The sequence below is a fragment of the Quercus robur genome, chromosome 1 (genome assembly GCF_932294415.1).
Source record: "Quercus robur chromosome 1, dhQueRobu3.1, whole genome shotgun sequence".
Classification (NCBI taxonomy): Eukaryota; Viridiplantae; Streptophyta; class Magnoliopsida; order Fagales; family Fagaceae; genus Quercus; species Quercus robur.
In genome coordinates, this window is record NC_065534.1 from 22,961,910 (window position 1) to 22,988,544 (window position 26,635).

At 32.2% G+C, this 26,635-nt stretch overlaps 1 protein-coding gene across 1 annotated transcript; it reads right to left on the minus strand.

The window, feature by feature from the left end:
- Window positions 1-321: 321 nt before the first annotated feature.
- Window positions 322-4,806, minus strand: LOC126725889 (double-stranded RNA-binding protein 2). Its single transcript, XM_050430901.1, has 3 exons — window positions 4,184-4,806; window positions 1,858-2,077; window positions 322-1,399 (listed from the first exon to the last, which is right to left on the minus strand). Exons 1-3 carry the CDS (start codon window positions 4,427-4,429, stop codon window positions 672-674), a joined length of 1,194 nt encoding a protein of 397 aa, XP_050286858.1. The 5' UTR covers window positions 4,430-4,806; the 3' UTR covers window positions 322-671.
- Window positions 4,807-26,635: the final 21,829 nt, after the last annotated feature.

Genomic DNA, 26,635 nt, shown 5'->3' on the forward strand with positions numbered 1-26,635 from the left:
AAGCTAACAAGCAAACCCAATAGAATATGAGGAGAAGCCAGGGGCTACTTCTCCATTGAACTAGAGAATCTACATTCTCTTGAAACAAACTAATCGCTCAGCATGCCAATAACACGTCTCAGTAAGATTTCCACTCAAAATCTGAATTTGACTCTGAAGAAGACTTTAACACACTTCTCCATAGTTTAACTAGGAATAAAACATTTCCTCCAAATGGTGCAGCAGGAAGAGGTATACAAGCAATGTTAAAAATTAAAATTTTAAAAGATTATGAATCCAAGCCATGGACCACGTTTAGTATTTCTTCCCTAAGGTCCCCAATGATTGAAAGCCCACTCATCAAGAGCTCAGAAAGAAATTTGCATAGAAAAAAGGCAAAATTTTAATCACCTTTGCAATTCCACTCTTACAACTAACATGGACAAGCAATAATAAGATGAGCAAAGAGGCTGACCCAGCTGCTAATAAATGGCAAAGATATGAGACTGCTGATACTAATTTAACCTGCTCTGTATCTTCTAACAAAACAAAGATGAAAAAGGTAACCAAAAAAGAGATCTAAAGTAAGAACACTCATATAACAGATGAGAATAGATAGACAAGACAAACTTCGGAGCACCACAAAACAATAACTTAGCTTTCCACAAATGCAAAATCTTCCCTAACCATCATCAGAGTTTGAGTTGTTCGAAGCTTTGTACTGTCTCAGATTCTTGTCGGTTGCTTGCAGTTGTGCTCCTCGTTTCCTCTACTTGAGCTGATAATTTACTTGGCAGGATAGGTGCAATAACAGTTGGAGGATCTTCTTTTTGAACAACTGGAGGATCGTCTTTGCGAGCTGGTGGAGCAGCATATACAGGTATAGCCTGCCTAATGGAGATGGGAGCAGCACATTGGACAGGTGAGGCCCGCATCACCTGAGAGGTTAGCTTCACTGGTTGTGGAAACGGTGGGGCAGAGTAAACAGGCACTGCAGTCCTTATTGTCACAGGTTGTGCAATACCATGGCAGGGTGTCCTAAATTGTCGGATGGGAACATAGGGAGCAGCACCTGCCGCAGGGAACTTCTGAGAACGGATCCCACGACCTTCCAGTGCGGTAGACTGTGGTGACAGCATGTGGCTGTCATTTACTGTTGTTAAGTGGTGTCTGTTTCGAGGAGCTGTCTTCTGGCAGATTAGGGGGAGGATCTTTGATGTGGTAACAGGCGGAGGTTGTGGACTAGATGGTCTAGGGCTCTGCATTGGGAACTTCTTTGGAAATGGTATGAGAGCATTAGGGTTAGCCATTGCTCTCTTTTCCTTCAATCGGTAGTTCATTAAAGCTCGTGCTATCGTGATCTGTTCCAGCTCATCACTGTTTTCTGGTTCAGATGAAGAACTTGCAGCCTCTTTTGCCACTGGCCAGAAAGAAAAGAAGTTATTTACATTCAGCAAGAAATTCATAGGCATGATCTAGGAGCATTGATGGATGATGACATCTCAAAAATAGCACCACTGAAATCATGGAATCAACTTAAGAGAATTTAATTGTCTATAAGGCAAGTCCAAATGAAGCAATAACTGCTCCACCAAATATTCTTGTTTCAGCCCCAACAATCAGGCTTCCATTCAAAATGAAGAAATTCACTACATTTATAAATGCTTTGTGAGCAAAATGTGTTGTAAATTATTATTTTTATTTTTAGTGGAACTCCAGATATAGGTATGAGATCTATCTTCTGGTGGCACTATTCCTTACAATAGTTTACTAAGGGAATGAACCAAACAGTCAGCTGGAGCATTCCTCCACTTTAAAAAGAGCAGTCTTAACATTCTATCATTATAACTATTGACAGAAAGTTCAATGAAGACTCACATTGTTTTAGAGATGACCAAGCTGCCATAGCTGCATTCTTCTCCGCTTGTTTCTTGTTTTTGGCGGGTTCTCCTGTGAATGTGATTCCAGCCAATTCAACTATCCCTGTAAACACGGGTAGGTGTCCAAGACCAGACCTGAATGTTGTGTATTGTGGCAATGGGGCTCCAACTCTTTGTGCAATTTCCTGCAGGAGGTTCTTGTAAACCCCCGTCTCGTCCTAACCAAAGGCAAGCCTAATCAGTACCAGAACAACAAAACTAGCTACAGCTGTCAACTTAGTGTATTTAAAAATGTGAAAAGTACAGATGTTTGTAACCAAAAAAGGCCAGCAGAAAAAGCCACTCAGAGGTAACTGAAACTGATAGGCTATACACGGTATTTGCTTAGATTTATTCCATACAATTATGTGTAAATTTGTTCAGAAGAAAGAATGCTTATGAAATAAGTAGAGAACTGCATATAACTCAATGACAATGTTAAGAAGGAAAATCTAAGATTCAGATATGCATCTACCTAATTTCTTCTTCATTTTTTTATTTAATACTTAACAGGTGGGGCGGGATTCAAAACCTCCTCTCCCATGGGAGAGCGGGGCATCCACCAAATTACATTCACAAACAGAAAGCAGAAATTTAATAGTTCACCAGTCAAACCATGCCTCTCTTCTCTTTCATCTAGCATCATTATTAAGATTAGAATCACAATAAGTATTGAGAAATAATTGAAGAGTCACAACCTAACATGGCTTAAAATAAAGGGGAAACTTGAAACAGGATAAGTGCAAACAATCTAAGAAGTTACATTAAGAAAACTTAGATACCGAATAAACCTGGATCATAGCTGCAACTCACATGAATAGAAATAATTTATTATGTCTAAGATCACATCATATACATCCACTATACGAGTTTTGTTTGGAAGGAAATTTGTTTGGAACATCTATACTTGCTTGTTCAAGTTAAATTAGGTTACAAAAGTGTTAGATTAAATTCACAATTTTCTAATAACTTAAGCTTTTGGGACAATTGCTATTTTTCATGGTATTAGAGCATGGGGTCCTGGGTTCAATACCAATCAAAATTCACTTCTTTTAAAAACAATATGAAGTACAAACTATTTGCTTCCATTAACAAAGATATAAAGCATTTATTTCCATTACTAAAGTAACTAAACATATCAAATGTTCATTAAAATCTTCACCCTTGAGATATAAGACTTGAAAACTGCTGAGTTAAATGCCATTTTCTGTGACAACAACTGTTATATATAGCATTTAGATATTCTTACTGACAAAACTTTTGACTTCATGGCAAATTTTACTAGCTAACCCAAACCTAACCTCCCCCGAAAACCAATTCATTCATTTATTTATTTAATGAAAAATGGAATAAGATTAGTCAATTAGATTAAAACATTTTTTTAAGAAAAGCTCAGGCAGATTGAAATTCAATATGAAATCATAGATTTCTCATTATTCTGGAACACAAGACCAGAAAGGCCTATCTTTTGAGTTGATTACTATTTTTTTTTTCCTCTCTCTAAACTTCTGGAAGCTAAGAAAACAAAAAGAAGATATTGTTAAAAAATGATGGGAACCAATCAGAGGGTCAATGCTGAAGAAAAAAGGTTTACAAAGTTCTGGGTCATCAAAGACCCCCCACTTCTCCCAAACGCATTTTATTTTTTAATGACCGAAATACCCTTTCTGGAGCAGATTGTTACACCAGCAAATCCGGGAGACCCAGTACAGCTGGTTCCCAGAACAGAGAAAACAAACAAAAACGAAAACATAATTTTCTCAATCTCTCTCTGTCTCTCTCTCTCTCTCACACACACACTTTTGAAAGCAAAACTTCTCTCAGAAACTTCTCAGTTCCTACTATTTTCTAAAAATCTTTTTTTTTTTTAAATTAAAAAAATGACTTTTTTTTTTTTTTTTTTTATAAATATAATAAATTTCAGTCCTCACGCGTCAGCTAAAGAAAGTCAGAAAATGCCACTGCTTTGAAAACCCAATTGCCAGAATTGGAGCAAGGGCACTTCCGTAATTTCTCAAAAACAAAAAAAAAAACCCAAACCTTCAAACTCGCCGGCGATAAATCCGGGTTGTGTCATGTGTGCGCAGGATAACCAGACCGGCGCACGTTAGCAAAAACACACACATAGGGCTTCAAAGAAAATTGAAGTTGATGACACTAAATAATTGATCAGTTTACAAAAAAAATAAGAAAGATCAGAAGCTTTAAAACTAGAAGCAGAAATAGAAAGCGAAGTGACGGAACCCTAACGGCTGTTAAAAAACGGAAAAAGGGGTTGAACTGACCAGGATCCTGGCGGCGAGAGAGTGAGAGGGGCCACGGTGGGAGAGAGAGTTGAGGGCGACCTCGGCGGCGGAGTGCTCGGCCTGGCGGAGAGTGGAGCAGTACTGAGGGCTCTCGAAGATCTCGCCGTTAAAGTTGACGGTGGCCTTGAACCTGGGCGCGTGGTCCGGACCTTCCCGAATGCACGTGTAGGAAGGCAAGTTGAAGCAGCTCCGCTGGGCCAGCTCTTGAAGCTGGTTTTTGTACATTTCTTCTTCTGCTCCTCTCCCCTATATTTTCCTCTCACTCCTAAACTCTCTCTCTCTCTCTCTCTCTCTCTCTCTCTCTCAAGCTTCAATTACTACTCCTACTACTACTCTCTCTTCTCTGCGCTTCGCACATGAAAAAAATGGAGGCGGACCCAGATCGGATCCGCGGGTTTTCGGGTCGTATGATGAGAAGAAAAGGGTTCTGGGTTTGGTTTTAGACTGTAGTGCCGGAGAATGAGGTCCGGAGAGGTGAAGGTGATTAGGGTTTTTATAGAGAGAGAAAGAGATAGAGAGAGAGAGAGAGACGGAAGCAGAGAGAAATGGTGCGAAGCTCGGACTTTAGAGAGAGAAAGAGTTGGGGACTTATAATTTGGTAGTGGAGTAGTAATGTAAAGTATTTCTCTTTTTCTTTTTTGTTTTTGCTTTTTTTTTTGTTTGTTTTTGTTTTTTGTTTTTTGTTTTTTGTTTTTTTGGTTTTGGGTTTTTGGGGAGAGTATTATTAAAATGTGGAATTTATTATACTATTGATTTTATTGTCGCGAGTCAACTGAACGTTAGGCTGCATGGATGTGATCTTTTTCTCTAGATTTTCTCCACCCCCCCCCCCCCCCCTTTTTTTTCTATTTATTTTAAATTAAAAATGCATTTTATTTTTTCTAATAAAAAATAAGAAAAAATTACATGTACAAGCTATTATAATTTTGAAATTAGCAAATATGGAAATATAAACTTTAGAAGGTAAAAAATTAAAAATCTCAACCGTTCGGCCCTTTCAAATGGAGCCACGTATTTTTGGTTGAATATGCGTTACTAATTTTAATTTGTTATCATTTTTTAACTTAATGGTTTAATGTATTACTTTTGAAAGATAAGGTTTAAGTGCGTAATGTCATGCATGCAACTTTCTTTAACACAGTTGTTATGACTTATTGTAATTTGAACGTTGCTTTTACTTGGATACTAATTGTATTATGTACCAATCACAAGCTATGTTGTCATGTCATAGTTTTGAAAAAAATGTTGTATTCTTAGATTCACCATCTTGAAAGTTCTATATTCATCTAATCATAGTGACCCAATTCATTGAAGATTCAACACTTAGACCCTAATTTTAGCTTAAAATAGACTGAATGGAAGTTTTCTTTTTCCTTAGATTTTCAGACCCTAATTTTAGCTTAAAATGGGCTGAATGGACATTTTCTTTTTCCTTAGATTTTCATAACTTTTTTTTTCCTTTTTTCTATTTAGTTTAAATTACAAATAATTTTATTTATTTTATTAAATAAAAATAAGAAAAAATTACATTTAAAAGTAACAAATGAAACTATAAAATTTTAAATGGTAGCAAATTAAATCTCAACTATTCAACCCATTCAAGTGGAACCACGTAATTTTGGTTGAATATGCGTTACTGATTTTAATTTGTTACCTTTTTAAGCTTCATGGTTTAATGTATTACTTTTAAAATGATAAGGTTTAACTAAGTAACGCCATGCATGCAACTTTCTTCAACACAGCTGTCATGACTTTTTGTAATTTGAACAACGTCTCTTTTTTACTTGGGTACTGATTATATTATGTACCAATCACAAGCTATGTCGCCATGTCGGTAGTTGTGAAAACTATTGTATTCTTAGATTCATCATCTTGGAAATTCTACCTTCATCTAACCATAGTAACCCAACTCATTGAAGGTTCAACACTCAAACCCTAATTTTAGCTTAAAATAGGTTGAATGGATGTTTTCTTTTTCCTTAGATTTTCATAACTTTTCTTTTTCCTTTTTCTATTTATTTTAAATTACAAATAATTTTATCTATTTTATTAATTAAAAATAAGAAAACATTACATTTAAAAGTAACAAATGAAACTATAAAATTTTAAATGGTAGCAAATTAAATCTCAACTATTCAACCCATTCAAGTGGAACCACGTAATTTTGGTTGAATATGCGTTACCGATTTTAATTTGTTACCTTTTTAAGCTTCATGGTTTAATGTATTACTTTTAAAATGATAAGGTTTAACTAAGTAACGCCATGCATGCAACTTTCTTCAACATAGCTGTCATGAATTTTTGTAATTTGAACAACGTCTCTTTTTTACTTGGGTACTGATTATATTATGTACCAATCACAAGCTATGTCGCCATGTCGGTAGTTGTGAAAATTGTTGTATTCTTAGATTCATCATCTTGGAAATTCTACCTTCATCTAACCATAGTAACCCAACTCATTGAAGGTTCAACACTCAAACCCTAATTTTAGCTTAAAATAGGTTGAATGGATGTTTTCTTTTTCCTTAGATTTTCATAACTTTTTTTTTTCCTTTTTCTATTTATTTTAAATTACAAATAATTTTATTTATTTTATTAATTAAAAATAAGAAAACATTACATTTAAAAGTAACAAATGAAACTATAAAATTTTAAATGGTAGCAAATTAAATCTCAAATATTCAGCCCATTCAAGTGGAACCACGTAATTTTGGTTGAATATGCGTTACCGATTTTAATTTGTTACCTTTTTAAGCTTCATGGTTTAATGTATTACTTTTAAAATGATAAGCTTTAACTAAGTAACGTCATGCATGCAACTTTCTTCAACACAGCTGTCATGACTTTTTGTAATTTGAGCAACATCTCTTTTTTACTTGGGTACTAATTATATTATGTACCAAACACAAGCTATGTCGCCATGTCAGTAGTTGTGAAAAGATGTGTATTCTTAGATTCACCATCTTGAAAATTCTACCTTCATCTAACCATAGTAACCCAACTCATTGAAGATTCAACACTCAAACCCTAATTTTAGCTTGAAATAGGCTGAATGGACGTTTTCTTTTTCCTTAGATTTTCATAACTTTTTTTGTCCTTTTTTCTATTTATTTTAAATTACAAATAATTTTATTTATTTTATTTATTAAAAATAAGAAAACATTACATTTAAAAGTAATAAATGAAACTATAAAATTTAAATGGTAGCAAATTAAATCTCAACTATTCAGCCCATTCAAGTGGAACCGCGTAATTTTGGTTGAATATGCGTTACCAATTTTAATTTGGTACCTTTTTAAGCTTCATGGTTTAATGTATTACTTTTAAAATGATAAGGTTTAACTAAGTAACGCCATGCATGCAACTTTCTTCAACACAGCTGTCATGACTTTTTGTAATTTGAACAACATCTCTTTTTTACTTGGGTACTAATTATATTATGTACCAATCACAAGCTATGTCACCATGTCGGTAGTTGTGAAAAAATGTTGTATTCTTAGATTCATCATCTTGGAAATTCTACCTTCATCTAACCATAGTAACCCAACTCATTGAAGATTCGACACTCAAAACCCCTAATTTTGGCTTAAAATAGGCTAAATGGACGTTATTTTTTTCCTTAGATTTTCATAACCTTTTTTCTATTTATTTTAAATTAATTTTTTTCTAATTAAAAATAAGAAAAAATTACATCAAAAACTAACAAATGAAACTATAAAACTTTAAAAGGTGAGAAATTAAAAATCTCATAAGTTCAACCGTTTCAAGAGGAGCCACGTATTTTTGGTTGAATATGCGTTATAGATTTTAATTTGTTACCTTTTTAACTTCATGGTTTAATGTATTTCTTTGAAAATGACAAGGTTTAAGTGAGTAACGCCATGCATACAACTTTCTGCAACATAGTTGTCATGATTTATTGTAATTTGAACAACATTGCTTTTACTTGGGTCCTTTACTAACACAGATTGTATTATACACTAATAACAAGCTATGTCGCCATGTCGGTAGTGATGAAAAATTTTGTATCCTTAAATTCATTATCTTGAAAATTCTACCTTCGTCTAACCATAATAACTCAAACTCATTGAAGATTCAACACTCAAAACCCTTAACTTTGGCTTAACATACACTGCATGGATGTTATCATTTTCCTTAGGTTTTCATAGCCTTTTTTTCCCCCTTTTTTCTATTTATTTTAAATTTAAATGTATTTTATTTTTCTAATAAAAAATAAGAAAAAATTACATTCAAAAGTAACAAATGAAAGAATAGAATTTTTAAACTTAGCAAATTAAATCTCAATCATTAGAGCCTTTTCAGTGGAACCACATGTCTGTGGTTGAATATGCGTTATGTGTTTTAATTTATTACCTTTAACTTCATGGTTTAATTTACTACCTTTAAAATGATAAGGTTTAATTGAGTAAAGCTATGCATGCAACTCTCTTCAACTGTCATGACTTATTGTATTTTGAACAACATCATTTTTATTTAGTCCATCACTAACACTAATTATATTATGCACCAATCACAAGTTCTGTCATCATGATGGTAGTTGCGAAAAATGTTGTATACTTAGATTCATTATCTTGGATATTCTACTACTGTCTAACCATAATAACCCAACTCATTGAAGATTCAACATTAAAAAACCCTAATTTTGGCTTAACATTACATTGCATGGATGTTATCTTTCTTCCTTAGATTTTCAGAACCTTTTCCCCCTTTTATTCTATTTATTTTAATTCTAAAATGTATTTTAATTTTTTAATTAAAAATAAGAAAAAATTACATTCAAAATTAACAAATGAAACCATAGAAATTTAAGAATGTAGCAAATTAAATCTCAACCGTTCGACCTTTCAAGTGGAACCACATGTCTGTGGTTGAATATGCGTTACGAGTTTTAATTTTTTACCTTTTTTTAACTTCATGGTTTAATTTATTACCTTTAAAATGATAAGGTTTAAATGAGTAATGCTATGCATGAAATTTTCTTTAACACAGTTGTCATGAGTTATTGTAATTTGAAGAACATCATTTGTACTTGGGTCCATCACTAACACTAATTGTATTATGCACCAATCACAAATTATGTCATCATGTCGGTAGTTGTGAAAAATGATGTATCCTTAGATTCATTATCTTGGAAATTCTACCTTTGTCTAACCATAATAACCTAGCTCAATGAAGATTCAACACTCAAAAACCCTAATTTTGGCTGTACATATGCTACATGAATGTTATCTTTTTCCTTAGATTTTCATAACATTTTTTTTCCTTTTCCTATTTATTTTAAATTCAAAATGTATTTTATTTTTATAAATAAAAATAAAAAGATTATGTAGGATTAAGTGTCCAAATTATATATTGGGCCTTAGGCCTTGTCCGAAAGCATGAGTGGTCCGAAGAGGAACAAATGGTAATGAATGGTTTAGGCTCAGGATTTAATGAGCAAGATACAAATAGGAAGGTTGTCCGAGGAGGAATATCTCATTGGATACGATAAATACAACTCAAATATGTATTCCAATGATCAGAGTGACTTTCCATGAAACTTCAGTGATAGGGATGTGCATCATGAACATATAAGAAGGAGGGGAACCCAAAAATATCTAAGGGAAAGCTATTACCACCGCATTGAATGCACTGCAGTTACTTTTCTAGCCGCATTTATGTAGAGAAGACCTCTGAACAGTGTTGCCTTGGCTACCACAACTCACAAAAAGCCAAAGATGGTGTCTAATGAGATAGGCACTCAAATAAGAGCTTAGATGACTAACAAGTGTAGGATCAAGATGGTCCAAAGTGAGCTATATAATGTAAGAGACCCTCTATGAGGAAGTGATCGGAAAAATAGAAAGAGAACACTGTAGCCATCATAATTATACTTGTATTCAGTTTAGTTGATTTATATAAAGACTTACCTCTTCGAATAGTGAATTGATTCAGATCAGTGCTTCTTGTTTTTGTTTAATCATCATTTAAATCCCTACTAGTCGTTGTCCAATTCATTAAGGCCTAATTATTTAACCCACTCTCTACAAATTTATTAAATTGGGCTCACTGGGCCAAGATCTCATACATCTTGGGCCTGGGCTGCAAAATGTTTCCTTACAAATTACATTTAAAAGTAACAAATGAAGCCACAAAATTTTAAAATATTGTAAATTAAATCTCAACCGTTTGACCCTTTCAAGAGGAACCACATATTTGTGGTTGAATATGCATTACAAGTTTTAATTTGTTACATTTTTTAACTTCATGGTTTAATTTACTACCTTTAAAATGATAAGGTTTAATAGAGTAATGTTAGGCATGCAATTTTCTTCAGTACAACTGTCATGACTTATTGTAATTTGAACAACATTGTGTTTACTTGGGTCCATTACTAACACTAATTGTATTATGCACCAATCACAAGCTTTGTCACTATGTCGTAGTGGTGAAAAATGTTGTATCCTTAGATTATATATCTTCGAAATTCCACCTTCCTCTAACCATAATAGCCCAACTCATTGAAGATTCAACACTCAAAAACTCTAATTTTGTCTTGGACATAGGTTGCATGGATGTGATATTTTTCCCTAGAATTTTAGAACCTTTTTTTTCCCTTATATATATTTATTTTAAATTAAAAAAATATTTTATTTTTTCTAATAAGAAAGAATAGAACAAAATACATTTAAAAGTAACAAATGAAACCATCAAAATTTTAAAGGTAGCAAATTGAATCTCAATCGCTTGACCTTCTTTGGTGAAACCACCTATTTGGGGTTTAATACGTGTTATTGAGCTTAATTTGTTATTCCCTCTGTCCCAGTTTGTTTGTCTTCTATTCCATTTTGGGAGGTTCTAAAATATTGTCCTATTTCTAAAAATGAAATTCATTAATTTATTAATATTTCTATTATACTTCTACTTTATTTTCAAAACTATTTGAAAAGAAAACTAACAAATATTTAAAAAATCAATCTAATTGAGGCACCTTTTTAGTTGCCTCATTAAAAATAACGCTTAAAAAAAAAGCTAATATATTTATTTAATGATAGTTTTGTAAACTTATACATTTTTATAAGACAGACAAGACAATAAATGATGTTTCCTTAAAATGTTTGACTTTTCAAACAAGACAAACAAATTGGGACGGAAGGAGTATTTTTTTATTATTTTTAATTTCATGGTTTAATTTATTATTTTTAAAACAATAAGGTTTATATTTGTAAGGCATGCAACTTTCTTCAACAGTTGTCATGACTTATTATAATTTGAATAACATTGTTTTTACTTGGGTCCATTACTAACACTAATTATATTATGCACCAATCACAAGCTATGTCACCACGCTGGTAGTTGTGAAAAATATTATATCCTAAGATTCATAATCTTGGAAATTCTACATTCGTTTAACCATAATAACCCAACTCATTGAAGATTCAACACTCAAGAACTATAATTTTGGCTTAACACATGAAATACGAATGTTATATTTTGCCTTAGATTTCATAACCTTTTCCCCTCCCCCTTTTTTTCTATTTTAATTTAAATTAAAAATGTATTTTATTTTCTAAATTCAAAATGATAGGCCAAGAATGTATTAACCTCTTGTGATGAATTAACCAATTAATTAGCCAAGTTAAATAATTAATTCAATTAGCCTGCAATACGCATGGTAGCACAAACAAATCACCAACTAAGTTAATTTGTAGTGAAAAATAAAGTTGACATGGTGACTTGTTTACGAATAGGGAAAACCTTCAAGACAAAAACCCCACCGGGTGATTTAAAGGTCACCACTCCTGAGAATCCACTATCATCATGACAAGCGATTACAAGTAAAGGAATCCAAGTACCTTATACCACTTACAGTTGAACACTTACCCCAATACACAATTGGAGTTGTTCTGTAGTGACAATCTCTCATTTTCAATGCATGACTCCCAGTACGTGACTAACTAATCAATGCATGGATCCAAGTACGTGACTAACCACCAACTTGAGAAGGATGCTGCCTACAAAGTTTTTCAGTTCATCAACATTATGAAGATCACGAAACTCCTTGGTTACAAAACTCAACGGCGTACAAACGCAGCAGTTTCTTCAAGAGAAAGATGAACTAGCGAAAATTTGTCTCCAGTCACAATTTGCTTGAACAAAACCTTTGCATCAAGTTTCATCAGCTATGACGGCCTTTAAAATAATCCTTATATATGTTTAGGGTTGTGAGAAAAGAAAGCCTAAACAAGTATACACAGATATGTGTGAAATTAGATCTGAAAAACTGATTTTTGTAAATCTCGATAGATAGGTTATTTATCGAGTAGCTGTCAAGTATCAGGCTAAACATGCCTTTTAAACCTTGATAGATGCTATTTGTCGAGATAGCTGTCGAGATTTAAAATACAGCACTTCTTTACTTGATTCTTGGACAGATTTGCATGGCTTTAATACTTGGACTTGAATTCTTGTTCCTTGAAGTATTAAACACATCCTAAATCTCCCCAATTACAAGTAAAGTATGTTTTGTTAAAGGATTAGCCAATTCTAAATGACGTATGTTCCTAACATGATTCACATATATCCTAACACAAAATAATAAAAAATTACATTTAAAATTAAAAAATAAAACCATAAAATTTTGAAAGGCAGCTAATTAAATCTCAACCGTTTGATGCTCTTTGGTAGAACCATGTGTTTAGGGTTTAATATGCGTTATAGAGTTTAATTTGTTACCTTTTCTAGCTTCATGGTTTAATTGATTACTTTTAAAATAATAAAGTTAATTGGGTAATGCTAGGCATGTAACTTTCTTCAAACTAGCTGTCATGACTTATTGTAATTTAAACAACATCACTTTTATTTGGATTCATCACTAACACTAATTGTATTATACACTAATCACTAGTTATGTTGCCATGTCAATATTTGTGAAAAATGGTGTATCCTTAGATTCATTGTCTTGAAAATTCTACCTTGGTCTAACCATAATAAGCCAACTCATCGAATATTTAATACCTAAAAATCCCTAAAAGTAACAAATGAATTTGTAAATTTTTAAAAAGTAGCAAATTAAATCTCAACTGTTCAACCCTTTTAGGTGGAACCGCATTTTTGAGGTCTAATATGCGTTACAGAGTCTAATTTGTTATCTTTCCTAACTTCATGGTTTAAACTATTATTTTAAAACAATAAGGTTTAATTGAGTAACTCTAAGCATGTAACTTTCTTCAAAATGGTTGTCATGACTTATTGTAATTTGAAGAACATAACTTTTACTTGAGTCCATCACTAATACTAATTGTATCATGCACCAAAAACAAGTTATATCGTAGTTGTGAAAAATGTTCTATCCTTAGAATTATTGTTTTGGAAATTCTACCTTGATGTATCATCATAACCCAACTCATTGGAGATTAAGAGTAGGGATGGAGGGGGACTTGGACTAGGGGGGGCAATTGCCCCCCCCCCCCCCCCCCCTCCCCCCCATATATATATATATAAATTTTAACCAATTTTAACAATTTTGTTCTATAAAATCACACTTTGCCCACTTAACATTATCATTGATCCTTTTAAGAGTACTGCTTTAGCCAAAAACTTTTCTATAACATTTTTACAAACTATTGTGGTAGTAAAATTTATTGGTTTGCATCTGAGTCCATCACTTACATCACATTTTTACTTGCTAATAACTATTCACCACATTAATAATTTGTTAAAAAGTTTGTAATTCTAGCATTTTCCTCCTTTTAAAGGCCATATCTAAATTCTAAAGCAAAATAAACAAGCCCAAAAAAATTATTCAATAACAAAAATTACCAATAGTAAAGCTAAAAACAATTAAACTTAATCAACCAATTTTACCAAAAACAAACAACCTAATATTTTTTACTTGAATGCACACAAAAACACAAAAGAAAAAAAAAAAACAAAAACAAAAAAAAAAACTATTAGCTATTAAGTAATTGAGCTGGAAATTAGAGTCGTCACACACAATCAACAACAAAGCTGTCCTTTAACTTCAAGTCCGGACTCTATCCCTGAAAAAGAGGGGTCTAAACAAGTCCACAAAGTAAGGTATTACAAAGTGCTTCTTAAAGCTGGTTCAGCCATAGTCTAACCTTCGTCCTACTACATTCTTGATAGGGTCAAACGTTGGTAACAATGATTATGATCAAATCAATGTCATACCATTTCCCTTGAAGGTCTGTACTTATAAGTCTTAAAATACTATACACTAAGCCACATGAGAGTAACTCTTTGCCATTGGACTGCTCACCCTTGATGGTGATTGATCTTCGACCAAAATACAAATTATGCCTTTCATATTTGTCTTAGTTTTTACTTTAGTACTTGATATTGAAAAAGAAATGACGTGGTAAAAAAAGGCTTACTTTTCTTTCTCTTAATGATAGGAATTGAAGAAACATGTAATGGTCACTCAATTGACGGTGTATAACCCCTTGTTTGGTTATTAATAACACAAGGAAAAAGGGAGGATTTTTGTTTTGTTTTGGATTCCCATAATGCATATTACCATATGGTCATAATTCACTATTGAAATTTATCCCATTGTGCTTGACATATGAATACTATTTCATCTGGGAAGTTTGGTTTCTCTTATTCGATGCAATTGCTCTATTTATAATTTTATTAAGCTTTTTAAAATTTTCACCAATTGATGACTTGACCTAACCGTCTGTTAATCTAAAAAATGAGGATATAGTTGGCTTCGCTCAACAAATCTGTCAACAAAGGGTAGGAACATTCCTAACTCTTAAGAGCCAGGTCGTATGATAAGTTGATATAAAACTTCTTGATCCATGAGCACCCTTAGGCATTTGGTTGATTTGATCGATGGGTTGGATGATTTGATGTAGGTTGGATGGAGTTGTGAGAGAGTGGCTGCCACCATCCATGGCGGTGGTGGATAAAAATGAAGAATAAGAAGAAGAGAAAATAAAAAATGATCCATAAGAGTTAAGTCGGATGATGAGTTGATATAAAACATGACCATACTTGATCCATGAGCAACCCTAGGTATTTTTTTTTTTTTTTTTGATAGGAACAACCCTAGTTATTTGGTTGATTTGATCGATAGGTTGGATGACTTGATGTAGGTTGGAAGGTTGAATTGAGTTGTGAGAGAGTGGCTGCCAGCCTGCCACCAACCATGGCCGCGGTAGATAAAAAAATAATTTAAAATAAAATGTACTTAAAAAAAATGATATGACATATTTTAATTAAACTGTCTACCATAATTCAAAGCTTAGTTGATATATAATTGAAACATCATAGAAATTAACAGAAAGAGGACATTGATAATGACATGAAACCTTAGGAAGTAAAATCATTTAAAAAAAAATTATGGACTAAAAGTCAGAACTAATCCAAATAAGTGTGTAATTTGCATTTTAGCCTGAATTTTGTCATTATCTAATAATAGAAAATTTTCTACATAATTTTCTTCGTGATATTACGTAATAAACATATTTGCCCAAATTTATTTATCAAGCATATTTTAAAATTGTTTCATAATAAATTTTTATATATTTCTTTCAATATAATTATATAATGAGTTTTCATGGTTTGATTGGAATATATATTTTATTTAAAATTTAATTGGACCAATTTTTCATCATGTAATTTTAAAATTGTAGTTATTTGAAGCGTTACAGTTTCTTCGGGAGGAGGGAAATGAATGAAATAAAATGAAATGGAAAGAATAATTTTAGACTATTCTTCATTTCTATTGTTTGGGAGTTTTAATGGAGGAAATAGAAGTACATTCTATTATTTGGGAGTTTAAGGAGGAGTTTGGATTCGGCTTATCTTGCGTCCACGTTTTCCTTCAACGCGTTTCAGACTTTTTTTTTTTTTTTGGAAGCCGCACTTATTGACTTTTCCACAGTGAACAGTGCATTTGTGCACTGTTCATGGACCCACAAATTACACTTTTCAGCAACTTTTTCATTAAAAATGGGTCTCACGGTACTATTCACACCTTTAAAAATTATTTTGCTACAGTGTTTTCAGTTTTCAGTTTTCAGTTTCAGCAAAATAAGTTCTATCCAAACAGACCCTAAATGAGAGGAAATGAAATAAGTAGAAGGGAATACTCATTCCTTTCTCTTTTCACAAAATCTCAAATTTTCATTCCCTCCAAAAATTCCCCTCTAGATTTAGCCATTTATTTTAAAACAGGGGTCTATTAGTAATATTGTCATAAAATAATTCAATTCATTTTCTCTTATATTATCCTCAAATAAGATTACTTACACTCCATTCCTTTCCATTCATTTATTTTAAAATATTCAAATAATGTTATTTAGTTATATTTCTTTTTCTTTTTCTCGTTTTTTACATTCATTTCCCTTACTTAAATATATCTCATTTCATTTCATTCTCTTATGAACTCCCAGATGAAACCTTAGTGAATCTCAATTAAATAAAAGTAATGAAAACTTAAGTCAATTGCACTTGAGTCCTATATGAGCTGAAAGACACTTCACACTATTTTAGTGCATTTAGCAACAGCAACATACAAACAAATAAACAAAAAATTAGAATGAATATTTTTTTTTTAAAAAAAAAAAACCCATAAAATGATGATATCTTTAATAAATTGAGTCATTTGTTCGAGTTTTAATACATTCATAAATCTTTTTTTTTTGAATTTTTGTAGTTCCAAATATTACCCACAGATGCAGCTTGCATGATTTTCGTTAGTTTAGTTACAAGAAGTCAAGAACATTCATATTGCACCATTGGGCCTTCTAGCCCAGGTGGTACCCGGTCTCCTAGTGACCTAAGAACTCAGGGGTTCTATCCCCTGCATAAACACTTACCCAGCAAAAAAAAAAAAAAAAAAAAAAAAAAGGGAAGAAAAAAAGAACATTCATATTGCAGTAGTTTTTAAATTGCAGAACTGTCATTGACGAAAACTTCAACTAATATTTTTTTATGACAGGACTATGTTCTTATGTCAAATTATATTGTAAAGTTTATCATGTATATTATTTACTAAAAATGAAGTATGTGTATGAGCAAGCTGGCTGGTTGGAAGACTAAATTTCTTTCCTTTGCAGGCAGATCGGTATTAGTGAAATCTGTCATGTCTGCTATTCTGAATTATGTAATGCAGGCCGCTGCCCTTCCTACTCACCTTAGTGATAAATTGGATAAAATTAATAGGGACTTCTTGTGGGGTTCAACAAGTGAAAAGAGAAGACTTCATTTGGTTGGGTGGAGTAAGATTATTAGGCTGAAGGAAGAGGGAGGCCTTAGAATTCAAGCTGCAAAATTTAAGAACTTGGCATTATTAGCAAAGCTAAATTGGAGGCTAAATCAGGAAAAAGAAAGTCTATGGGCTAAGGTAATTCTAAAGAAGTATTGTTCAACGGATAGAATGAGAGCTAAAGATCCGGATAAGTTGCCATGTTCTCCAAATTGGAGAGCTATAAAGGCTGGGTTTCAAACCTTTGCTGATGGTATTTGTTGGGGGGTTGGGAATGGAGAAAGAATTAATCTTTGGTCGGATAGTTGGATAAGGGGATGCTCATTGAGAGAATTGATTGAAGGCCCTTTGACTCAAAGGGAGATTGATATGAAGTTGTCAGAGTTATTTCTTGATTCGGAGCAAGGGTGGAAGTGGGAAGCTTTATCCTTTGAGTTGTCAGTTAGTATTAAAGATAGGATTAAAGCTATTCCAAGGCAGTTGGTTGGAAGAGGAGAAGATGTGATTATGTGGAAGTGTTCTAAGGATGGAGAGTTCACTACAAATTCTGCCTATGCTTGGCTGAATGGATCTCAGCAAGAGGAAGTTAATTACCAAGGGCAATGGATATGGAAGATAGACATATTGCCAAAAATTATTAATTTTCTTTGGCTGTGTATGCATAACCGTCTGCCTGTTAGATCTGTTTTGGCTATGAGGGGTATAACACGGGAGAGCTGCTGCCTTTTGTGTAACAATTCTTCGGAAACTATTAGTCATTTGTTGAAAGTGTGTGTGGTGGCAAAAGATTTCTGGTTTAAACTTAAGATTCCCCATGAAATGGTTAGTTTCTTTGTTGAAATGGATTTGTTTGATTGGCTGAAATTTAATTTCCAAAGTAAGACGTTACATTATTCTTCTGTGCCGTGGTCATATGTTTTTTCTTTTGCAATTTGGAATTTGTGGAAACATAGAAATGGTATGGTGTTTAATAATAATACCGTGAATGGAAGCTTACATAGTGTTAGTAAAAGTCAAGCTTTGGAATATTACTACTGTGTGAGTAAGATTAGGAGTCAAAAGAATAAGGTGGTTTGTAATATCAGGTGGGAAGAACATCCCTTAGGATGGTGTAAATTAAATACTGATGGGGCTTCCTTTGGTAATCCGGGAAGGGCAGGAGGAGGGGGGGGTTATAAGAGATAGTGAGGGTAGATGGTTGAGAGACTTTGCTCAGTCTATCGGCTTCACAACCAGCATTATAGTAGAGTTTTGGGCTTTAAGGGACGGTTTGTTGTAGGTTGTTCAGATGGGGGTGCAGAGGCTTGTGATTGAATTAGATGCTAAGGTGGTTGTTGAGTTGGTGCAGTCTTACTTTCCCTCTAATGCTTTTTATTCCTCCTTGTTGGCTTATTGTAGGTCACTTCTGGGCAGGTTTCAGCACTATAGAGTGCAGCACGCATTTAGGGAAGCGAATAGAGTTGCTGATGCTATGGCTAAGTTAGGTTGTGTGATGCAAGACCATTTTGTATTTTGGGATAATCCCCCATCTGATGTAATTTCAGCTTTTGTGTATTCTGATACTATTGGGGAAACTGTATGTAAGCTTGCTGCCTCTAATTTAGCCATTTTGGTTTAGTTGTTTAATAATATTTCCTGTTAACCAAAAAAAAAGAAGAAGTATGTGAGACACCCAGATGGTGGGTTCAATAGATTTAGGATCTATTTGGATACCACTTATTTGCTAAAAACTGAAAATACTGTAACAAAATAATTTTTAAAGGCTTGAAAAGTACCGTGAAACCCAAAAAAGTATGGGTATGCGTGTTTTTGGCTGGGTTGTGAACAATGCTGTGAGACCCAATCAAAAACAAAAACGCAAACACAATGCTGAATCATTTGCAGCAATCGCACACTTAAAGGAATGTACTGAAATTTTTTAGATTAATTTTAAGTTCTTGATTCAGGTTATTAGTTCATGGGATTTTTTTTTTTTTTTTTCGTAGAATTTTATGAATAGAAAGTGAAGTAGTCCCCTTAAAGGCTATAATAGCATGCAGTAAGTTTTATTACAGTACGTACTTAGAGCATATATTAATAAGAGAGGTGTTACGTCCACAATATTTTTACAACAAATTATATGTGGTTAATTGTTATTGGTTTAAATTTGAATCTTACACTAAGATTATTTTTTTGCTCCAATAATAACAATTAGTAACAACCTGCCACTTAAAAATTATTATAAAAATATTGTGAAAATATTATAAACATATTATTTTTTTTTATTGATAAACTATTTTTAAAAAAAAATTTATAAAAAAATATAAAAATGATTAACAATTTTCATAACATTTTCAACCGAATCCACGATAAAGTATGTGAAGTTCTTAATAGTACTGTGAAATGTGAACTGACTGATGTCGCATCCCAGTTAATGTGAAGTTATTCATCTACAGTAATTGTCTCAATTAATGTACACAGTGGGTAATTAAATGAGCTGTAACGTTGTTGTTTTCATAAATCATGTCATTTAAGAAGAAAAAAAAATTTAGGTCAGAGCTTCTTCACTTTTCATTTATTGCTACGACTTTAAGATTTTTTTATTTCAATAATAATGCTTTCCTTGAATTTTCTTTTAAGATAGGTAGACCATGGAAGATATAAGTGTGAATAGCATACATAGAGGAATTACAAAGAATTACACTATTACTTGAATCTCATGATTGTTAAGTATTAATAAATTCATGTTTCATGTGAATATTTTATAATATTATCTCTCTTAAAAAATAAGAAAAAGAAAAAAAATCCCCACCATCTACCTAGGAAAAAAAAGAAGAAGAAGAAGATACTATTACATATTTATACAAACTAAATTATTAGATTGAAGTAATCCTTCCCCTTCCCCTTCCCATAACCTCAAGAGTAGCAATCCTAGATTGTAATTTTTTAAAGACTTTTATCATAATATTGTTATTAGCTAAAGAAGTTAATTTTAGGCATGACAAAATTGTCGCTAAATCAATGTTTTGAGTCTTCGACAAATAATGTCTTAATAGTTAATGGTAAATAGTAGACATTACAAACGGGTTGGGAAGTATAAGTTCAAGTTTGACATGGTTGGCGTCGGGTCAAATCCAAATCTTATGACCATTTTCCCAATTTTTGATGGGTCAATTCAATTAGGTATGATTTGTATTTTTTTTTCATGTAAAAAAAAATATAATTTCTAATTCCTCTTTTTTTTTTGTATTTTTTTCAATGCAATTAAAATAATTAAAAAAACACTTAAAGATAAAAGTTGAATGATTAATAATTCCACAAAAGAATAAAAGAGAATGCACAGACATGTTACGTATGAAATATATATGAAACGAAGTTAAAATCACCTTTAAAATAACTAGCTGTATGTTTGAATTAGCCTATTTTCTAAAAGTCGTCAAATGTTTATTTGTACTTCAAAAAAATAAAGGTTTTAAAAGGGTGAATATAATCAATATGAGATAAAGTTAAAATCACCTATAAACTGAACAAATTGTACACTTGAATTAGCTTACTTGTTGAAAGTTTCAAACGTTTATTCGTATTAAAAAAATAAAGGTTTTAAAAAGCTGAATATGGGTTCTGTTAATAATTGAGAGACTTGGAGACAAGTTGAATTTTTAATTAAGGTGACAAGCTCTAGTAAGATCTACTTTTTTTTTTTTTTTTTTTTTTTTTAAGTACTTTTAAAAAAAAAGAAAGAAAAGAAAAGATCTACTTGTTCATATAGTAGGGATTGCACGTTAACAGCAATATGGTCTGTTCATTGACAAACATTTTGTAATTGGGTTTGGCTTTACCTCCGGTACTTTTTTAATTAGAGGTCTTTTTTTATTCTAAATATACAATAGCAAATGATAGTGGGTTTTAATTTTCAATTTTTATTTAGTTAGTGGATGATATGATAGTTTCTCATTAAAACAAAAGGAATTCCAGTTAAAAAAATAATGGAGGTAAGTCAAATCTTTTGTAATTAGGATTTTAAGCCTAGGCTAGGTTTTTTTTTTTTTTTTTTTTCAGCAGAGTTGTAAATTTTTATTTTTATTTTTTATTTTCTCTTCTCTCTGATATTTTCAAGTTAGGTCCTTTCCCATTACACTTCAAAGTGAGTTGAAATTGGTATCAAATCATTTATAGTTTGAATTTTCCATTTGAACATATCAGTATAATTCACATATTTGGATTTTTTTTCCCTTTGATTATAAAAGTCGTAGATGGAATTTGTAGGTACCTGCCCCCCATTAATCGGTGTTTGTCCGCTTTGGGGAGCAAGACCCTCGCAGTTTTGTCACGAAAGGGTGGGAGCTAAGGATTTTTGCCATGAAGTGATTGACACCTAGGCTCACCCCAGTCCCACATCGCCTAAGTAACCCTCCCACTCATTGTTTATAAGCTTCTGGAGCGACCATGAGTGTACCACTACTAAGCACAATGTGGGTACCTGCTCCCCATTAATCGGTGTTTGTCTGCTTTGGGGAGCAGGTACCCACATAATTAATTGTTCAATAATTTTGAATTAATAATTTCACTAGTTTTCATAATTATTACAATAATTACCATAAGAGAATCAATAACCAACTGTACGTGAGGATTTTTTTTGTCATATATATATAGATATATTTAATGTACTCTCCCAATTTGTTTGTCCTGTTTGAAAAGTTAAAATTTTTAAAAGAACATCATTTATTGTCTTGTCTTTCTTATAAAAATGTATAGGTTTACAAAACTACCCTTAAATAAATTTATCAACTTTTTAAAAAAGAGTTATTCTGAATGAGGCAACTAAAAATGTGCTCTAATTAAATTGATTTTTTTTAAATATTAGTTAGTTTTCTTTTCAAATAGTTTTGAAAATAAAGTAGGGTATAATAGGAACATTAGTAAACTAATAATTTTTATTTTTAGAAACAAAACAATATTTCGGGACATTCCAAAATGGAATAGAGGACAAACAAACTGGGACAGAGGTAGTATGTTTTTACAAACTATAATGAGAAGAAAACGATATACAAGTGTTTTTATTATTATTTTTTTTTAAGAAAAACAAAAAATAAAGGAAAGAGGGTGGTGTTTCCTACCATGCTATGTGGACAGGGTAGCTTGATGTATTTACAGGCATAAGACAAAAAAGAATTAAGGTATATTATATGTAGGGGTGAGGGCCCAAATTTGTACATTGGTCCTTGGGCCTTAGCTGAGGATGCTAGTTGGTTTGAGAGCTGATAAACAATAGTGAGGGTGTCGATCTCAAAATCCCATAAGTAAGATTCAAATAGAAAGGCTGGGGAAGGTGGTCCGAATAGGAGTATCCCCTCGGATGAACAAAGCAAAGATCAAATGCATATTCTATCACTCAAAGTGACCTTTCAAGAAATTCCACTGAGAAAGACGTGCATTTTAAACATACTGGAAGAATAGGAACTAGGAAATATCTAAGGAAAAGCTACTGTCACCGCATTAAATGCTTTGCAGCTAATTTTTTGACCGCATTTATATGGAGAAAACCCCTGAACAGTGCTACCTTGGCTACCACAATTCACAGAAAGCTAGAGAGTGTGTCTGATGGGACAAACACTCAAATAGTGACTCACATGATCAATAAGTGTAGGATCAAGATAGTCCAAGAGGAACTATATAATAGAGGAGACCCTCCATGGATAAGGGATCGAGAAAAAGAGAGAATTACTATAGCATTAAGAACTGACTTTGTAATCAAATCTAAAAGAAATATATAAGAACGGATCTCCTCGGACTTTGCTGAGGACATTTTTCTTCATTATAAACCTGTCCATTTACATCTTCTCGTCATCTAAATTTACTTTTGTGCCTGTCTAATTCATTAGAGTACAGTTTTCCAATCCATTTTTTACAAATTCATTGTTTTGGGCTTTTTGGGCCTTAGGGTCCGTTTGGATTGAGCTTATTTTTGCTGAAACTGAAAACTGAAACTGAAAACACTGTAGCGAAATAATTTTTAAATGTGTAAATAGTGTTGTGGGACCCATTTTTAATGAAAAAATTGATAAAAAATGTAATTTGTGGGTCCATGAACAGTGCATCTGAGCACTGTTCATGGAAAATCTGGTCAACAACTGCGGCTTGGGTGTAAAAAAAAAAAAAAAAAAAAAAAAAGGAAAACGCAGAAAGTGAACGTGGACGCGCAAACGCGCAATCCAAACACAGTCTTAGTCCATCTATTTGTTGGGTTAGGATTTTAATTCTGGTCCTTACATTATATATTTAAATATGATTTTTTAATAAAAAATTTAAATATTAATTTTTTAAAAAATTTATGAACAAAAGTATTTAAACTTCTATTATTTTTGTTTTATATGCAAAATTATTAATTAACATGAACTATGTAGAATTTTTTTTATAGAAAATTTATAGACAAAAAAATTGTCAAAAATTTTCACATACGTTGATGTGACAAATTAATAGCGGTAAGTAAAAATGTGATGTTAGTAGTGGACTTAAATGAGAGTTAGAAAAAGTTTGTCAACTCAACTATTATGAAAAATGTTGTGAAATTTTGTGTATTGCTCTTTTTTTTAGAAGTGCTACATTCACAATATTTTCACAATAAATCTTAGACGTGAAGTTGCTAATCTTTTTAATTTGAACTCATTATTGAAATTACCTTTTTAACCACTAATAATAACGAATAACAACTTTTACCACTTGAAATTTATTGTAAAAAATACTATGTTCGTAACATTTTTCTCTTTCATTTTTTTGTTTTTTATTTGATAAAAAAATATTATTTTATTTATTGACCAATATTTTGGTTTAATTAATACTATTATAAAGTATTAATTTAAGGCCTTAGACAACAGTCTTTTTTGCCTATACTATAAAGGTGACCCTGTGTGTGAGCCAGACAAAATATTTTAAATCTTGAGCTTAGGTGTATGTGTGTCTCACCTCACCTATGGGCAAGACTTGAACCTAAAGCGATTTTTGTGAGGAATCCCAACTCATTCCACCTCACTTTACGAGTTTCGGTGGTGCTGAACTGGTGAAACAGTAGTTAGTACAAAGTACTAACAGAGATTTATGGTTGCCCTATAGTTGAAGGTACGCTGTGGTTAATGATGGGAGTGAAGGTGACCATCAATCGTACGACAAATAACAAAAAAAGGATTGCTTCATCATGAGCATGACCCAAACAATAGGATTGCTCATATATACGCCACTTCTCAATGGGTGAAATTTCACAACTAATCATGTGATCAGAATTGTTCAGTATGGAATACGTGGTGGCCTCTAAGCCACAGTGCATCAATGGCTCTTTTATTTCTTTTATTTATTATTATAAAAATATACAAACTATTTTATAATTTTTTTATAAATTATTGACTTGATTTTAGCATTTTTTTAATAATTATTTATAAGTAAAAATGTAATGCTAAAGATGGACTCAAATTAACACTAGAAAGAAATTGACATATCAACTATTTGTAAAAATTTGATAAAATAATTTGTGTCAGTATTATTAGTCTTATAAAAATGACGAAACACATATATAATGCTCAAGTCAGAGGCACCATTGGCAATGGAATCTCTTGGAACAATTCTTTGATTTTCAAAAGTACCCCCACATTATTTTACTAAGGTTGATGGGGATGTATTTATTATTGTTGTAAAGGGTTTTTAATGTCATTGAACATCATTAAAAAGCATTGGACTTCATTATCATGGACAAGGTGAGTGGGGAACATAACTTTTTTAATCTCCGATATTGGTGAAGTTTGACTGTTCTAATTCACGAAAATGCCACCACGTAGTTAATACTTTTGACAAAAACTTTATAAGTCCACAATATGGTGATGGCTAACGTAAATGAACAAGTTTGAATATTTCTCCCCTTCAATTAATTGATATTGATAGTCGCTCCCAGCAAATAATAAAAACAAAATCATACCAGTTGTTTACCAAAACAAATTCAATTTTTAATACCAGGCTTTAAATGTGTGGAAAAAACCATTATGAAGCAACGTACCAAAACTTCTTCAATCATTATGAACCTCAGATTCACCTTCGAGCGCGTAGTCTTGGAAGGTGACTCTGAGGTTCTATACAAAGAAATAAAGAAGGATACCAGATGCCTAACATACTTTGGCCACCTCACAGCAGATATACATTTTCTTATTTCACACTTCTCCGTTTTTAAACTATCGGTTGTTTGCAAACATTGTAATAAGCTTGCTCATGCCCTTAGCAAGATGAGCAACAATCCTCCCACATATGTCCATCTGGAAGGAAGATGTACCACTAGACATGGCAAAACAGGTCAGAATTTTCTGACCCGACCCGACCCGAAAAATACCCGACCCGAACTCGGTTTTTTTTTACCCGAAGCAAAAACGGGTTGACCCGTGACCCGACCCGTGTTTTTTTGCAGGTCAACCCGACCCGACCCGCGACCCGACCTAAACTCGAACCATTTTTTCATAACTTTTTTTTTTTTTGGTAAAAAAATAGTGAAATTAAGACAATATTGGTTTAATTGTTTATTGTGAGTTTTAAGGAAACAATTGATACATTTACATAACTGCATGCAAATTAATTGAAAAATAAATGGTTGAGCATTCTGTAATGAGTAAATATTTTTAGATATCAAATAGCAAAGTACATGCCAAGATAATCTGGTTACAGTAAAGTTAAAACAGATTTAAAATTGTAGATATGTGTGAGACATATTCACAAGTGTGAAAATAGTAAAGCCAAAGTATCAAATTAGCATAAATTATGAATGCTTAGATCTATTTTTTAACAATTTATGTTCAAAATAAACGGCTTTTCAAAATAAATTATGATATTGCCTAGAGTGTGTGCTACTTAATAATGATATAATCTTCATAAAAGAGACTATGTATAATAATGATATAATCTTCATAAAAGAGACTATGTATAAATAAGTAAGCAATCAAACTTTAATGTATATCTCAAATTGAAATAGAGTGTCAACCACAATTGATAATAGATTATAAAATTAATTTTTAAAATTATAACTTTCTTATATGTTTTTATTCTTTATCAAATGAGTTATCTAATAAGTCATTTGTAATTTTTTTTTTTTGGAATGTTGATATTGTGTAAAAATAAAACTTGTATATTTGTTTTACTTATCTTTGTGTTGTTTTGTTTTAGATAGCAATGTTAGGATTTGT